This window comes from Caloenas nicobarica, chromosome 4 (genome assembly GCF_036013445.1).
Source record: "Caloenas nicobarica isolate bCalNic1 chromosome 4, bCalNic1.hap1, whole genome shotgun sequence".
In the NCBI taxonomy this organism is placed as follows: domain Eukaryota; kingdom Metazoa; phylum Chordata; class Aves; order Columbiformes; family Columbidae; genus Caloenas; species Caloenas nicobarica.
The window spans coordinates 68993325-69010979 of NC_088248.1; the positions used below are offsets into that span (position 1 = coordinate 68993325).

Sequence of the window (17655 nt, forward strand, 5' to 3'; positions counted from 1 at the left end):
TTTGAGTGTTTCTGAGTGTCTCTGAAGCCCCTGCTGGAGCCCTGACATAAGAGAAGGGACCACAGGGTCCCCCTTGCCCTCCCCACACCATGGTTTCACTGCTTCCCTCGAGACAGGGCAGCCTTGGCCCCACGGCAGCTGCCACGGTGCTTCGGCCTCCCCAGGCCAGGCTCAGGTCCTGCCTCCAGCATGACCCCGATGTCCCTGTGGGGTGACACTGGCATGTCACCTGGGGGTTGCTGTTGGGTGAGTCCCCAGGGCTCAGCACCCCCCCAGTCCCCAGCCCCGCACTGCTGGCAGCCCCCAGCATGGACTATATTTTCCCCTTTTGCAGTACCACACCGGCGGGTTGAGCCAGGGAGGGGACGATGAAGAAGGCTCCTACAGCCTCCCCTTCCCAGACAACCAGCAGGAACTGAAGCTGGTGGCATGGAAAGTGAGGCCGTAGGTAAATGTATCCCCATTGTGGTCCCCATGCCCCGTGTCTGGTACTGCACAGGCCAACAACTCTCCAAGGATGTTCTTGCAACCAGCTGCAAGTAACTCACCAGATCCTCATTTATCCAAAAAGGCCCATTTCTGCAGAAATGAGGGATTTTGAAAGGGTACGTGGCTTTCTCAGCAGTCCCGTGTCACCAGCCAGGCTGTGGTTAGCAAGGGCTAACCAAGCCCCCCAGTTGCCCCTGGTGCTAACACCAGCAGCCAGCTCCTCGGTACCTTGGTCACCTGCTGGGACCAGTGATGCCCCCCAAAATTCCATTTCCCCTGTGGCAGCGAGCGATACCGCATCTCCCAGTTTTTTAGGGAGTTCAGGTGCAGCCACCTTGCAGGGCCAGAGCCGGTGTCAGGGTGGAGGAGGGCTGAGGCTGAGCTGTCACCTCTGTCCCATAGGTCCTTCTGCTGGAAGCAGCAGTGAGAGCAGTGCAGCAGGACCAAACCCCGTGCCTCATCTGCCAGGAGGTGGTGGCAGGGCGGCTCTGCTATGACACCCTGGTCTGTCCCATCTGTGCCAGTGCCTGGTTCCACTGCCACTGCATCTAGGTAGGCAGCATTGTCCCCAGCCCTGACTTGACTCCTGTGGTCAGGCCCATCACCCAGCTCCGGGGGAGTGAGCAGGACTCCCCCACCAGCGATGCCAGCTCTGCCCCAGGGCCAGGCACCACGCTGTGCCCTGCGCCACTTCTGCTGCCCACTCTGCCAGGACATACAGACCTTCCAGGTGGAGATGTTTCACCTGGGCATCACCACAACAGGTCGGCACCCTCCCCACTGCCTCCCTCCTGCTCCACAATGCTCCGGCAGTTCCGCTCCTGCCTCCCCAGGTGCTGGTGGGAGGTTCCCTTTGCCTCCAGGGCTGAGCGCTCATCAGCTCCCACAGGGATGCTCCTTGGGAGGAGGAGGATGGGGCCTTCAATGACCATGACTGGCAGCACAGCTCCTGCAGCTTGGGTCAGGACATACAGAACAATACCAAGCAGTAGTACTGAATACTCACTTGACACAGACATTAATATAAAAGCACTGAAGAGTGAACTCCAACAAGCCAGCATAAGCAAACTCATGTCATGGTGCTGCATCCCTTACCTATTTCTAAAACTTCTCCCAGTGTAGCTCAAAAACTGAAGCAAACAAATGCATAAAGCTATGCACAACTATGCTCAATACAAGGAAAAGAGTGGAAACGTGTAAGATTTCATACAGTATGAAGGTCTAATTTATTTGCAGAGAGCCTGAAAACTCAAACAATACTGCAAATGACAGACAAGACAAAACCACCTGTTCCAAAATGACTCAACAATACATTTACACATTGTAATAATGAGACTAAAACAACCTCTAAATCCTAAAATGGATGTGGAGCACTCTGCAAGTTTTGAGTAAGGCTGATGGGCTTCTTATCATCATTTCACTATACTTCCATGCTTCAATGTATACTTCAATGCTCACTTCAATTGCTCTTCAATGCAGCGTATACTGCAATACTTTTGCCCACTCCTGAAATGTAGTCTTACACCAACAGCTTCTAGGTTCATATGACTGAGAATCTCTGCACTGACTTAGGAAAATGTGGAAAAGACAAGAGGTTTATATTGCTTACAAAGCAAAAATAAGAGTCCAGTAAAAATCTTCCCCAGGGCATTGTTTTCAGAAATCTCATTATAGTTTAGACAATCTATTTGTTTTCATAGGACTCGTTTATAATGCATGAAGGCTTGGTGTTGACAGTTTTACAGAGCTATGTCTTAATTTGTTTAATGTCACACATGAGATCTAAGGTAAATTTATGAAGCAGAGCTTTGCCTCCACCACCAGCTAGGCTCAGGAAAATAACCTCACCACTACCTCGCCAAACAAGCTGAACACAGAAATGCCCAGCTATGCTGAAGACCTCATGCTACACAAGCTTTGCGGCGTGCAGAACAGGATTCATCAAGAAGACAAGAGAAGGAACAGCTTTCTCCACTGCCTTCCCCTCAGAAAAACCCACACGTGGTGTGTTTGCATCGCCAGCACTTCCTTCATAGCAGTGTTCAATTTTAGTGGAGGATATATACTAAGCCTGGGCTACATATTAGGCATTTTCTCAGCATGATGTTGGTTTGGTTTTTGCTTTTGTTTTTCTTCATACATCTTAACTTAATCCCCTCCAAAAATTTCCCATGGCCAACTGCACTTCTTGGCCACGTCCTTGAGGAGGTAGAATGGTGAAAGGAGGTTGGTGCCACGCAGGACGGGCACTCCTGCCCAAGAGCTGCGCTCTCAGCACACACCATCAACCTCCGGGCTGTTCTCACAGTTCATACCTTGATAACGACCTGACCTACTCATTACTATGTTTGCTACCATCCTCCTCCTCCCCACACCATCAAACCCGATGTGCTGCCCTGCATTGAGGTGTCCTCCACTACCACCTGCAAGGCAGGACAGAGTCCTTCCTCCCCCCACAGGGAGCACTGGGGAGCTGGTCCCCATTCTTGCTTTCCACCCTTCCTGAGCCGCCTTTTCTTTTTCTGTATACCCTTGAACACTATGCATTCAATAATATCTGAAAACTTTGTTCGATCAAATGCGCCGCATTTAGACCAGTCCTGTCCCCTTTTCTTCACGTAGCTGATCGCAACACATCACTGAGGGGCACACAGGGTGCAGATGGGGAGTGTTTACTGCAGCTACTACAGTCTGCAAAAGAAAACACTTGCAAAAACTTCCACATTCAGCGTATTTCCTCATTTTGTGAAACAAACACTCAGGAGAGTGTTGGTCTCTTCTCTCAAGTAGCAAGTGATAAGACAAGAGGAAATGGCCTCAAGTTGTACCAGGGGAGCTTTAGATTGGATATGAGGAAAAAATTATTCACAGAAAGGGGTGTCAGGCATTGCAACAGGCTGCCCAGGGAAGTGGTGCGGTCACCATCCCTGGAGGTGTTTAAAAGGAGTTTAGACGAGGTTCTCAGGGACGTGGTTTAGTGCCAGTCAGGTTACGGTTGGACTCGATGTCATGTTGATCGTCTCTTCCAACTGAAATGATTCTATGATTCTATGAGAATAACACGAAGCCACTTGAAGAGAAACAGCCTAAATCTAATTCTTCTCACTCAGGCCACAAAACAGACCCTAGATTTTCGACCTAAAACTGGATTTTCAGCTCGATTTCCTACCGCAAACACCCCCCTCCCTCCCTCCGCGCGGGGGTCCCGAGCGCGGCCCGGAGCGGCGCCCGCCCGCGCTCTGCGGCAGGAGCCCGCACGGCATCCCGGGATTTGTAGTTCCCCGGCCAGGGCGACATGGCGGCGGCGCGGAGCCTGGCGGCTCTCGGAGCCGCGCTCCTCCTTGCCGCTTGCGTCCAGGCCGGCAAGTACTCTCGGGAGGCCAACGAGGGGCTGGCGGCCGCCGGCGCCAAGCGGCCGGAGTCCGGGGAGTTCCGGGTGCTGAAGCTGAACCAGGTCTGGGAGAAGGCGCAGCGGGTGAGTGAGGCGGCGCGGGAGGAGCGGGGGCGATGGCGGCGCTCGGGCAGAGCTCTGAGTGGGACTTGGGGTCGGGCTGGGCCGTTTCGGACTCTCGTTCCCTGTCAGCCGCCTCGGGAGATGGGCCGCGGCGGGAGAAGCGGCGCGGCCGGCGGTTGGAGCGGGAGGTTTGTGTGTGAGGAGCCGAGGCTGCCCGGCCCGGCCTTCCCTCCACAGGCCCCGGCTTGGTGTTGGGCTTCTGGGCTGCGGTGGCTGTTTTCAGGCCTGGGAGCAGGATCATAGAATCATTCAGTTGGAACAGACCCTCAGGATCATCGAGTCCAACCATAACCTAACTCTGGCACTAAGCCATGTCCCTAAGAACCTCGTCTAAACTAAACCCCTTCAGGGATGGTGACTCCACCACTTCCCTGGGCAGCCTGTTCCAATGCCTGACAACCCTTTCTGGGAAGAAATTTTTCCTAATATCCAATCTAAAGCTCCCCTGGTGCAACTTGAGGCCATTTCCTCTTGTCTTATCACTTGTTGCTTGGGAGAAGAGACCAACCCCCTCCATGCTACAACCTCCTTTCAGGCAGTTGCAGACAGCGACCAGGTCTCCCCTCAGCCTCCTTTTCTCCAGGCTGAACAGCCCCAGCTCCCTCAGCTCCCTCATCACACTTGTGCTCCAGACCCCTCACCAGCTTCATTGCCTCCTCTGCACTCTCTCCAGCACCTCAATGCGCTTCTTATGATAAGGAACCCAAAACTGAGCACAGGATTCAAGGTGTGGCCCTTCACTAGTGCTGAGTACAGTGGCACAATCACTTCTCTAGTCCTGGGGGCCACAGTATTCCTGATACAAGCCAGGATGCTGTTGGCCTTTTTGGCCACCTGGGCACACTGCTGGCTCATATTCAGCCGGCTGTCAATAAACACCCCCAGATCCTTTTCCTCCAGGTAGCTTTCCAGCCACTCTTCACAGCCCCACTCCCTGGGGCTGCCCCGGGCTGCTGGGAACAGCTGTGCTGTGTAAGGTCTTCTCTCTGGAGGTACCTCCTTCCCCTCTCCTGCCATATCTATCTGTGTCAATGGGAGCGTTGATCTTCCCATGTTTAAACGCAGCAGTTAATCCTCATGCCCAGGAAGTAGAAGACAGAGTGAAGTCCATGTGGTACTGTGGAGGATCTGAGACAGGCTCCTGCACTCACAGGTTGAAAGCTTTACTCCTTTTGTTGAGGGGTGTGATGCTCTCATCTATCTGAAGGCAGTGGCCTTAGTTCCTGCTTTGTACAGGACAAGAGCTCACTGCACAAGAGAGTGAGAAACCCTCCACTGTGGTGGTCATGTCACCTGTGTTATTTTACTTATACCAAGTGATGTCGTCACACGTAGGGGGAACCAGCAAATGGGTATTGCTATTCCCAGATAAGAGCCCTAATTTTGACAGTGATACTTGAGGTTTCTCGCAATTTGAGCTAAAAAAAATACCTAATTAAAGTGAAAAAAACAGTAAAAATATTTAATTACAGTGGAAGTATTTAATTATAGCAAAGCAGAACAGCTCCAATGGGAGGGGAGGAGCACACTGCACACCTGCATTTATGCCCTGATCATTGTGGAACACAGAAGTTAAGAGTCATGGCTGGTAAAGGTTCAGTTCTTTCAGGCAAATTTAATATTAATCCTGGATTTCCCATATCCTGTATAGGCATTACCCAGCCTGAGCGATTGAATTAGAGGCAGGACATCCCTGGGTTTAGTCAAAAAATAGAACCTTTCTCATAATGCTGTGTAGTTATATCCAGGTTCCCAACATGCCAAAATAAGGTATCAAAAATACTCCTTCCCTTAATGGGAGAAGGACAGGGTGGGGTATAGGGCAGTGTGTGGTAATGAACTCCAGCTGTGAACTGACAGCTGAGGAAGAAACAACATGGAGCCTAGAAGTAAACGGCAATGATACTATTGTCAGTTTCCTCTTATTTTTCCAATTACAGTATTTTTAAATTTTCATACCTGGATCTTTTGGAATTCAAAATTGAAATGCTTTACATCGTCTACATTAAGTCTTGCTGCCGAAGATGCTAAAATGTAAAATGGAGGTAACTCTGACAGTGTAAAGAGCTAAGGTTTAGTAACTTCTGTATGTGTGAGTAAGATTTTAAAGAGGAAACACCTACTTGAAATAAATTTGCCACCATCTAAATTTCACTTTAGAGTACAGTTGACACCCAGCCTGTGTTTTAGAAAGGGATGTTTCAGTATGTCTGAGCAGTGTCTGGACTAAGAGGAAACTAAGCCCGTGTGTTAGACCTGCTTTAAAATATTTGTGTGTACCAATGCTGAACTCTTTCCTTCATTTTGGTAGTGCTGGAGATAGTACTGAAAATAAAGAACTTGCTTTATTTTTACGTAAAAGATGGATATTGCAATTCAGCAGTGCAACACACGGCTGGATGAGCCCCAAAATGTTGCTTAGTGCAAACCAGGAGCTAGCAAGCCAGAATTCTTTCCCTTTTCCCTGAAGGAGGGAGAATTTGATATTTCTGCAGCATTTGTTTTCATAGGTATATGTTTTATATAAAAACTTTAAAAAGTTATTTTAATACGAGAATTCTTCCTAGCCAGACCTTGATTCTATAGTTCTTTGAACAAATGACAAATATGTTTCATGAGGTATGTGGTTTGGCCTGCTAGTCTCTAACAATTCACTGGGCTGGGAGTGTTGCCATTCATCTAGTTCTGGCATTGATTGTGATCAGGGTTTCCTGGCCATCCTAAAGCGGGGCTCCAGAATCTAGGATGTATTATACCTAAAAAATCTGTAGTAAAGAACCCTTTCTTCATGGAAGTAAGAGTGTGAGTAATGATATTGCAGGTAATGATTGCAGCCAGGCGAACAGCAAACGACTTAATTGTTGTAATGTTTCGCAGGTTTCCAACACTTGTTCCCAGAATTGCCAGGTACCTATCTTGGATGTTATGTCCAGGCAGCGTAAGGAATGAGTGTAAGGAATTTGGTGCTTTGTTATTTAATCATTAAACTTAGCTTTTTGCCTCTGCTTCTAGTTAGTTATTCCAACATATGACTGATGTTAGTAAAGTGAAGTGGAGGCTTACCTGTTGACGTTTTTTACATGGTGTCATTCAGGGTCCTGCATGAGATGGTCTTGAAGGAAGCAGTTCTTGAACTATTTGCTTTAAATCAGCCTATGGATTCACTCTTGTGTTATATAAATGGTACAGGTGAGAGGCTTCCAGCACATTTCAAAGGATTTATAATGTTTAAAAGGACAGTTACTTGAGTTTCATCATAAATTATAAGGAGAATGAGAAAAAAATCTTATTGGAATTGGGAGGAATTTGAATAGAATCTTTCTTTTTCCCCTTAAGGAACAGTGAGCTTAATGTAGTTCCTTATTTTTTATTAAGTATTTAAAATGTTTGATTGATGATGTCTCCAAACTTCATGCTTAGATGTTCTGATATTTTTCTCTGGAACTTTTAGAAAACACAAACCGGTATGTTTTTATGAGACTGCACTAACTGCAGAGAGTATCTCTGATGATAAAGTCATACATTTAAAATATTATATTTGGCTATTTTTGCAGTACTTAGGAGTTTAATATATAGCTGAATTAATATCTAAGTTATTGCCGCTGATTTTTTTCCTGGATTTGCTCAGCTTGACAACATATTAAGTCCACGCTAATGGAGTGTTGACAGTAGGGTGCAAAACTACTGAGCTGATCAGTCATTTCCTTCACAATTTGTAGCAAACTTTTTACTCAGTTTTTCTCCTGAAGCATCAGAGCACAATTATTGTGAGCAAAGCATTGTTACTTGATGCCACTGCAGCAAGGACACTATGCAGATTATCCTGCTCCAGAAAAGCAAATAAGTACCCAATTAAGGTTTTTTCATTCTAGCGCATACTAAAAATCATAAATAAAGTGGTTCCTTCTAAGTATGTGCTCTTATCAAACAGGAGCTGACTGCTCAGTGGTCCAAGGTAGGAAGAATCCAACCACTCAGGCAGAATCATATTGGAAATCGCACTGCTGATGGGTTTTTTTAATCACCTCTGTTCTCAGGGCTTTTCCTTGTCTCACCTGCTCGTTATTAACATGCACACACATACACGCACAAAAGAAGTTCTGAAGCATTAATATGATTTGTTACATTTCATAGTTTTAAACTGAATAACTGAAGTGTCCAAAATCTTGAAGTTCAAAAGTTCAGGCTCATTCTATGAAAGTGCTGCTTAGCCAGCTGCATGTTAGTCATTGTCTTTGTTTCTGTTTTCTCTGTATTTCACAAAATTTCAAGCTGAACAGTCATTCATTTAAACCTTTTTTTTTTGGTCATCTTGTCAGCTTCAATATGTTATCTTTTTGTTCTCTTATGTGGGACAGGAATACCTCTAGATTTTCTATGTTTTTAATGCACATAAACCATGTTAAGATGTGATTCATCTTAGAAAATTTTGCATTTTGATCATAGTAAAAATTGCTGATAAGTGGCTCTTGACCTGCAAGGCCATCCTCAGTGTCCTGATAGTCTGCAAAACCATACTGACAAACAAAATTTACTGACTCACTATAACTGTGATTAGAAGGTGGCCACGAGAAAGCATGTATGGTGGCAGTGTCGTGTTGTTTGAAAAGTTTGCTCATTACTGCTTTTTGTGAACTAGTGAAACTGAATGGATTTAATTTTGGGGTTTTGTTTGTTTGTTTTTACATTCTTTGTTGTTGGTACTGGACATTTTTAAAGTAGAATCATATTTAGAAGGCGGTCCTGTTAAAAGCAGGGAAAAAATTGTATTTAAAATATTACTTGAAGTAATACCCAAGAAAGACACAAATTTTCAATCCTTACCTAATTTTGCTCTTGTCCAAGTAGCTGAGAGAAAAGGCTACATGATCACTCTGCTGGGGGCATAGCCATGTTCATAGGCAAGAGATGTATGTATGCAGTGGCTCATGCCTTAAGGCCCTTAAATTCAGATTGATACATAGCATTAAAGAAACAAATGCTGTGGGCTGCTGGCTTCTGAGGTAACATTGCAGAAAGAGGTGACTCCACATAACTGAATGCAAACTTTTCTCTGTTCTCATTAGCTTCATCTCTCTCCTGTGAAACTGGCAGAGTTGCACAGTGATCTGAAAATACAAGAAAGGGATGAGATAAGCTGGAAAAAAATGAAGGCTGAAGGGCTGGATGAAGATGGAGAGAAAGAAGCCAAACTTAGACGCAACTTAAATGGTAAGATAGATCTTTGTAGAAGAGATTTAGGCTTTGCGTCAGACACATGCATGGTTAGACACCCATGTTTATGTTTGAATCATTAACTAGCAGGTTATCTTTCAAGACACTGAGCACACACAAGTTCTTTATAGGTCAGTAGGGCAGGAGGCTAACAGCTTTTTTTGCTCCTGATGTATTCAGAATCACAGAATGTTAGGGATTGGAAGGGACCTCAAAAAGATCATCTAGTCCAATCCCGGGTCATTAAACCTGGGATCTCTGTGTCTTAAACTGTTAGACTATCCACCGTGAGCTGCAAAATCCAGCTCTGCAAGTCAAGGATGTAGACAATCGTTCATCTTCTGTGCATCCATGATTCTAATGTTTCTGTATCTTCCATTTTCCTGCAGTCATTATGGCTAAATATGGAATGGACGGAAAGAAGGACTCTCAGCTAGTTGATACCAACTATATTAAAGACGGTACAGAAAGTGATACACTAGATGATCCAAGACTGGAAAAATTATGGAGCAAGGTGAGTGAGATTTCCAGGAACTGTAGTGTAGGAAATCTGTGTTTCTTCACTGAACTACAGTGTCTGTCTTCTGAGAGCCCAGAGACTTGGAATTGAATGGCTTTACTATTGTGTTTTAACCCTGTTTCCCTGAAAATAAGACCTATCCTGAAAATAAGCACTAGCATGATTTTTTCAGGATTTTTGAGGCTGCTCAAAATATAAGCCCTACTCCAAAAATAAGCCCTAGTTACAGTTCATTAAAAAAGTCAATTTAAATAGTGCCCAGGCAGCTATACATGTAAAAAAGTAATAAATTTTGGAGCAAACATTAATATAAGGCCCTGTCTTATTTTTGCGGAAACAGGGCAGGTACTGGCCAAGCTGCTATGCTCTGTAGCTCACATCATTGTGCCCTCAGGGCATCCCACCTGCATCCAGGTCACTGAGTGTGGCAGGTTCTCTTTGCCAAAGAAAACACAAACATCAATTTGTGTGGAGGGTGAGATCCTGAGTCCACCAAGGACACAGTTTTTCCTCAAATTTCACTGAACTCATGATTTTCCTTTGTACGACTATTAGGCTGTGTCGTAGAATACTTTTGCGGTTTTTTCCTGGTTTTCTTAGTGTTGTTTCTGGGCTTTTAAAAATAGAACCATTTCATAGAATGTTTAAAAATAAAATGTATAGTGGGGGATGTTAAATAAGCACTTGCCCAGCCTGATATTCAAGCAAAACTTTCCAGGATTTGCATTAATGCATAAAAAAATAGGAAGTGTACCATTTGGGTAGTTAAAACTGGCATAATCATAATCTTCAAAAATGAAATAATTCAGGGTTTTAAAAACAAGTACTCATGAAAAGCAAAGAATTCTTAGACTAGTCTAGTGCAGTGGTAGTAAAGCAGAGAAGATGATTTACTGGGTTTTAAAATGTTGCTGTAACTAGATAGAACTCTGGCAAGGGACACGCTGTCATGTGCTTTGGGGAACAGTAAAGTGCATTAGATAGAAATATGCCCTGAGCAAAAAAAGGGTTTGGGCTGAATAGGTATCAAAGATACTCACTTTTGATCACGTGTTGCAGTAGGTCACCAAATATGTGGGCAGTGCTCCAGCTGTATGAGCAGTGCTTCCCTAATTGCTAAAAAGTAGTCCAGTGAGGAACAAATCCCTGCAGAGCAAATGCACGGCACTGATAACATCCTCACTTGCCCATAGAGTAAGAGTTCTTGAGTAAAGACTGAGCTTAATATCAGGCTGTATCCCTCATGCAAACAGTCGCCTTACAGTTGCATGTGCAGCTCCACGGCCCCTATTTCTTTGTCAAATTGTTTCTCACAGAATAGAAAGGACAGACACTTTTCACTGGGTAGGCCACAGCAAGTCTAGCTTTGTAAGTCTGAAGCAAACTTCCTTTGGACCTGATTAAAGCCACCATGTCCGTCGATGTCTAAATCCTGGCCTCATACTAATATAAAGGGACTTAAAACAAAAGATCTTAAGGAAAAACTGGACTTGATGATGTTCTAAATGTGGTGGGAAGTGGGAAGAAGGTTTGGCAGCTGAGTGCACTTAAAAGCACTTGGCCTGAAGAGCATAATGAGCTCATGTTTCTTTCAGGCCAAGAGCTCTGGGAAGTTCTCTGATGAAGAGCTGGATAAGCTTTGGCGAGAATTTAAGCATCACAAAGAAAAGATTCGCGAATACAACATTCTGCTGGAGACTGTGAGCAGAACAGAAGGTGCCTGAACATTTCTCTGATGTTTCAAGATCAGTACAACTCTTTTCTCTGCCCATTGCCTCCATTGTTTCGAAGTTTCTTTGAAATTCTCAAAGTCTGACATTTCTGTCAGAACTGCTTGCAGATGCTGACATTTCCAGATACTTGCTGGGTTTAGTTCTGCAGTAACTGCCAGAAATCTTGCCAACTAATGAAAATGTTGCCATTTCAGTTTTCTGATTCTGCCTGTTTCAATTAGGGAAGATACCATCAGATTAGCAGTGATGGCCTTGGTAGTTTACTGGATATTATGCACCAAGTGTAGATCTGCTGCTGCAAAATGTGTATTTGAAGTCTGTATAACATGCATGTTTTATCTCACCAGCTGGGAGCCCAAGAGGATATGCTTGAATATTTTAGGCACTGAGCCTGAGGTGTATTAAAGCATCAAGGATCTGAATCCAGCCTTCTGTACTAATCCTAGATAGAACTTTGTTAGAGCCAAAGTATTCTAAAGCTTATAGGCAGTTTGAAGTTTTCATCGTAGAGACCAAGTCAGGAGCTGCCTGAAGTCATTTCAACGTCAGATATCCTGATTGGTTCATGAAATGTCCAGGGGAGAGGCCACAGAACTCACCAGCCATCCCTGTCACATTTCCTTGGAATATTGATAACCTAAGAAAATAAGAACATTTCCTTACTAAAATCTTGGCTGGTGGCCAGTAGGAATTAAAAGGCATTTTTGTAATATCACCCTCCAGAGCACTGAGGGGCATTGATCTTAATATTGACCTGCAAAAGGAATAACTGCTTCTTAAAATGTGGTATTGATGCTTTATTTACACTCAGCTCAAATGCCAAGAACTTATTATCTTTTATTCACCTCAGATTTGGGAGATTTCTGGAGCTTTTGACCTATCAGGATTTGGCCCACAATCAATAACATTTTTCTTCTCTAACAGATATCCACAAAAATGTTATCAACCCATCTGAAGAGAACCTGGTGAAAGAGGAAATCTTGCACAACAAACACAGGGAGCTCAAGGACAAGCTAAGAAGCATCAATCAGGGGTTTGAGCGTTTGCGTAAAGTCAGTCACCAGGGATATGACACAACCAGTGGTATGATACAGTGGGTTTTTTTTAATGCTTATTTGGGATTAATTTCGTTTAAAAGACTGTCAATGGGCAAGTAATAAGATGTAGTCACAGTATCACAGTACATGGTGTGACCACAATGGGCTGAAAAGATACAGCCAGCCCGGTCTATTTAGAAGCCAACACTAGAAGCGTAATGATAGGAGGGGGACAACCTGTAACGAGGAGAGTTCTGTCTTCCATTCCCACGAGAAGGGATATTACACCTTCTGCCCCAGGAGGGTGGGTAAATGAGACAACATGCAGGGCAAGCAACACCATTATTCAGTTTCTTGGTGGAGGTTTTACTTTTTAAAAACTACTCACTGCAGCAATACTATAGTTTTAAGTTAAATACTTGGATTTTTCTCCCTTTTCATCTAAATAGACTTATTAGTAATGCAGTACCTAATGTATCTGTCTGTACAGATGTGAGAAAGCATGCTCATCTTGCTTAGAAGCTGGGCATAAAACCATTATGTCCAGATTTTTCGTTTAGTGGTATGTGTGTGTTTAGAATTTGAAGAACCGAGAGTGATTGATTTGTGGGACATGGCCAAATCAGCCAATTTCACTGAGAAAGAACTTGAATCTTTTCGGGTAAGTAGAATTCCAGTTAGATCTTTATGTAAGGATTTATCTGTCCATAAAAGAAACACTTGATGTTACTCTGAGTGCAGCCACTTCTGTATTGCTCTTCAGACACCATAAAAAAGAGTCATGTTTCTTAATACTTCAAGTGTATAAATATGTATGTAACTAGTTATATGCATGGTTCTGTTAAAATCAGGAAAGTGAAAATTCTGAATCCTGACACTAGGTAGAGCAACATTTTAAAACCCAGCAAATATGCAAGTGTTGCATATTTTAAATCTTTTGAAAGATCAGGCCCTGCTTGTTTGTTTCCAATGCACCAGATTTCCCTCTCTTACCTAATGCCTTAATGCAATTACTTCATTGGGAAGCAGTATACTCTCTATACCCAACAATTGCCCACCTCTTGCACTGCTAATTACCCATGTTGGACCAGTACTGAACTGCCCCAAAAGTACCATGACAAAGACTGCTTTTCAAGGAAACATTATAGAAATTAATTCCTGTGGGATTCTTACTGGTTTGTGGGGTTTTTTATCATTACTATTATTTAATTCAAATTATGTTGAGATTTTTTTTGTTTTCATCTGACTCTGCCTGTGTATCAGAATAGATTTTGATTGATAGCCTGGAGAAGTAACTCTTCAGGGCTTGTTCATGTAGTTGCATGTACTTACGATGGTGTCTTACCCTCCAAGACATGGCTAGGGACACCTTGAGTTTTTCCAGATAAGGTAATGAGAGAGTTTTAACTGCCTGGGTCAGGGATTGAAGTCTGTCTCTCTTTAGATATCAAAGATCCATCTTTTTTTCTTTTAACTCACATGGAGCCTGATTTTTTTATGAAGGAAAGATTTTAATTACACTGATTGCAGTGGCCTTGCTTTTAAGGGTGTCAGAGGCTGCAACGAGGCTTCTGCTGACCTCAGTGGGACATTTTGGGCCAGGACTGTTGAATTGCATGAGAGGTAAATTTGGCCTTTGTATCTGCCGCAGTGAAAACAAAAAAAAAAATCCATAAGCAAGAACATATACTTGCTTATTGATTTTACTGGTTTCATAGAAATCTTCATTTGTGCGAACCCTTTTCACCAGACCAAACCTGTCCTGTTACTGGGAATGCTGGGACATCCTAAGACAATAAGAATCACAGTGAAACTCTATTAAAAAAAATCCATGAAAGCAGAATTAAAGAAATCATGTGCTGATTTCATTCAGCCTTGTTCGAGCAGCTGAAGTTGTGTCTTCTCCTGAGTGGCCACAGTACCAACATTCATAAGGGTTTCATAATGAAAGACACAAGTGCTGCTCTGCTGGTACATCATTTGAGAGGAACAGCTAAAATGATTTATCAGAGCAGTAGAACCCCAAGCTGAGGTGAATGGAGTATGTAAAACAGACTGGAATGTTCTACAGCAAAAGGAAACTATTTTCTTGTCCAAAATTTTGAAAACAAAACCCCTCTGCTTTAAAAGCTGAAGATCTATTAGGATTATGGGGGTTTTTTTAATCATCTTGATATGAGAGGAATTTTGTCAGCTGCCTGGACTGAAACACACCACTGACCAAAATTAAGTGGGGTCTGTCAAACAGAGGGATGTCACTGTAGTGTTTCTCTCAGCTTTTCTTAATGTAATGCATAGAACTGCTGCTGTAAGCAGCGTAACAGTTTGAACTGTTCATATCCTCTTCACATAGGAGGTATCCTAAGACACAGAGAAACTGAATTTACCTCTTTGAAGTAGCAAAACAAGAGCACGCTTCAGTGGGTAGAGACATTACACATTCCTTGGACCCCTTTGTAGTGTACCAGGGTATCTGAGGCCCCTCTCTGATATGTCCTGGAACACCACAGTTAGTCTGGCCACTGTCTTTGGGACAAACTGAGATGGCTTTTTGTTTCTGAATTAATTCATCCTGTTTCAGATTCATCATAGCAGACTGCAAACCCAGAAAATGTTTAAATCTGAGCAGAAAACAGCAAATTCGGGACTTGATTTTTAAAAAGAGGCTTCTCAAAAATTGTCTGTCTGTCTCCCCTGGTCCACTATTCTTATGAAGAAACTCTTATTTGTTACTCACTGCTGTCATCTCCTAGCACCGCGCAGCCATCAGCCTCCTTTTGAGGGTTCTGTAGTGGGTCATTTTCAGCACCTACCTTCAAAATCAAGTGTCTGGATGGTGATGATAGTGTATTGTCCAGACATTCTTAAGAAGAAGGGAAATGAAAAAGCTTTCTGTGCTTAACTTAGTAAAATAGCATTAGGGATGTCTTGGCAAGAAGAGAGAGGAAGCCTTAGAGAAAAAGTCCTGTGAAGCTGTGTGTATTTTTTGTCTTAGGAGGAGCTGAAACACTTTGAAGCAAAAATTGAAAAACACCAGCACTACCAGAAACAATTAGAGATTTCACATGAGAAACTGAAACATATAGAGGGAACTGGAGATAAGGATCATCTGAACAGAAACAAAGAGAAATATGCCATGCTGGAAGAAAAGACGAAAGAACTAGGATATAAGGTCTGTAGAAATCCATTCTATGTATGTGTTGAAAGTTTAATTCAGTAGTAGAGGGTATGTAGATTATCCAGTGCTGATTTTTCATGTAATTTGAATGATTTCCAGAGGGGGAGTTTGAGGCACATCTGTACTTTGTGTTTAGTACAGTACAAGCATAATTGTTTTATAGACCTAATTTGAAAATGCCTGAAATCTTGATTTCAGCTCTTGCTGTTGTCACATATACTGATAGCAAAATCTGAATATATGATAGTGATAATTCATTGTCTTACTAAAATTTGTTTGATGTGTGTTGTTTTCCTGCTAGGTAAAGAAGCACTTGCAAGACTTATCTAGCAGAATCTCTCAAGGTCTTCAACACAATGAACTATGAAAATTTGTTCTCCTTCATGGGATCAATCTATTAACACAAAACAGATAATGTGTTTTTTAAACAGGATTTACCAAGAAGTCCTTCTGAAATAGTAAGGATTGAACAGGTTTGTCCTGTAAGAAAATTTTTCTTGGTCCACTTAAATGCCAATTTTGTATTTGCACTATCAAATTAAATGATTAGATTATAAATTTAACTTGCACATCTTGGATCATGTAAATCTTAGATCTGAATCAAGTAATAGGCTTTGAAATAAGCAGTTATGTCAAGAGGAAAAATATGTGAATTCTCAGAGGATTCCTGCTAGTAAAAAAAAATACTGATCTGATAGTCAGGAAAGGAATTCTGATCAGTGAAAGCAAACACTGAGGTATGGGAAGTTAAAACAGAGGCCAGAAAACTCTTTTATTTCAGTGCCTGGCCTAATAGATTTCCTACTGAAGGTAACAAAAATATTTCTACTGACTTTGAGCAGTGGCTCAGCTGCACTGTATATGAATCTTTCATGTGAGAGGGGGAGGAAGAGTAAGGAGGGAACAAGTCTTGAGGTCAGTTCACACAATTTAGTTCTAGACTAACACATCTGACGTTGTTGAATGTATGTGTACAATTATCTTGTTCATGGTCGCTTGGTTTTGTTACACTTAGTCATTAAAAAAATCAAAACGAGATACTGGTGAGGCTTTTTTTTTTCTTTCCTCTCATTTAGTGAGAAGTAACCAGACCTGTTTTTTGAGCATGTTGCTTATTTCTTTAAGCTAAAGTTCACTCAAGTTAGTTTTTAAGACGGAAGGGGTCGTTTTGCGCCACAAGAATGTGTCTCTATATTCTGAATAGACAGAAGGCTCGCTAAAGCAGCTTCTCTCTCAACGTATTTCAGTACAATCCCTATAAAGATTATTATTGCTTTCTCTTTCCAGCCCAGATTTTTCTGTAGTGCATCAGAACTTTGGCAAACATTAGCCATCTGGGTTGACATTTTGTATCATAATAATGCTGACCATTTATTTCTAAGGAGTGTTTCACATGAAAGGGTTCCAGAACAAGGTTAAGACAAAGGTCTGATGCAGGTAAATCATTACAGCTGCTTGTGCTGTGCTGCGTGGGGAAGCTGTTCTCAAGCCTCGTGTGCTGTACCTGTTCCATGAGAAATAGTGAACAAATCCATTCAGTCAGAATCAACTACTTTATATTATTTATCCAGCTCCTGAGTCCATGGTGAGTTAAAAGTAGTACGATTCTGTACATAAAGACTATTTCATAATGTGCAATTGATCTGAACCAAAACTGTGGTAGCAGTCTGACTTTGAATATCTTACTTTGAAGCAACAAGTTTGGTTGGTTTTTTTCCACTTTTTAAATTTCATGTAAGTTAACAGCTAGTTGTATTCCAGAAACACAGGCCACGGTTAATATTAAAATCACTTTAGAGATTGTTCAGTTCATACAGTTTATGGTGTACGTCCCCTTTAGTTAGTGAGCAAAAAAAGTAAACCCCAAAACAGATATAACCCATTTATGTGAAAACTGATTTGTTTTTTTCCTAGATGCTACCCACCATTTCTTCTCCAGACTATCACTTTAAGGGCTGTTTAGTCATCTT

General features: G+C 42.8%; 1 protein-coding gene across 1 annotated transcript; it reads left to right on the top strand.

Annotated features, from left to right (window-relative positions):
• The first annotated feature begins 3778 nt into the window (after positions 1–3778).
• LRPAP1 (LDL receptor related protein associated protein 1) lies at positions 3779–16721 on the top strand. The gene is made up of 8 exons (XM_065633841.1): positions 3779–3964; positions 9070–9214; positions 9607–9731; positions 11333–11453; positions 12395–12553; positions 13086–13168; positions 15503–15679; positions 15987–16721. Exons 1-8 carry the CDS (start codon positions 3785–3787, stop codon positions 16050–16052), a joined length of 1056 nt encoding a protein of 351 aa, XP_065489913.1. The 5' UTR covers positions 3779–3784; the 3' UTR covers positions 16053–16721.
• The last annotated feature ends 934 nt before the right edge of the window (positions 16722–17655 follow it).

Bases quoted from the DNA above. Each gene is read 5' to 3' on its own strand.
- LRPAP1 (XM_065633841.1), top strand. From the start codon at position 3,785: ATGGCGGCGGCGCGGAGCCTGGCGGCTCTCGGAGCCGCGCTCCTCCTT. The intron at 13,169-15,502 runs GTAAGTAGAATT...TTTTTGTCTTAG, and splicing joins AAGAACTTGAATCTTTTCGG to GAGGAGCTGAAACACTTTGA. The intron at 15,680-15,986 runs GTCTGTAGAAAT...TTTTCCTGCTAG, and splicing joins CGAAAGAACTAGGATATAAG to GTAAAGAAGCACTTGCAAGA.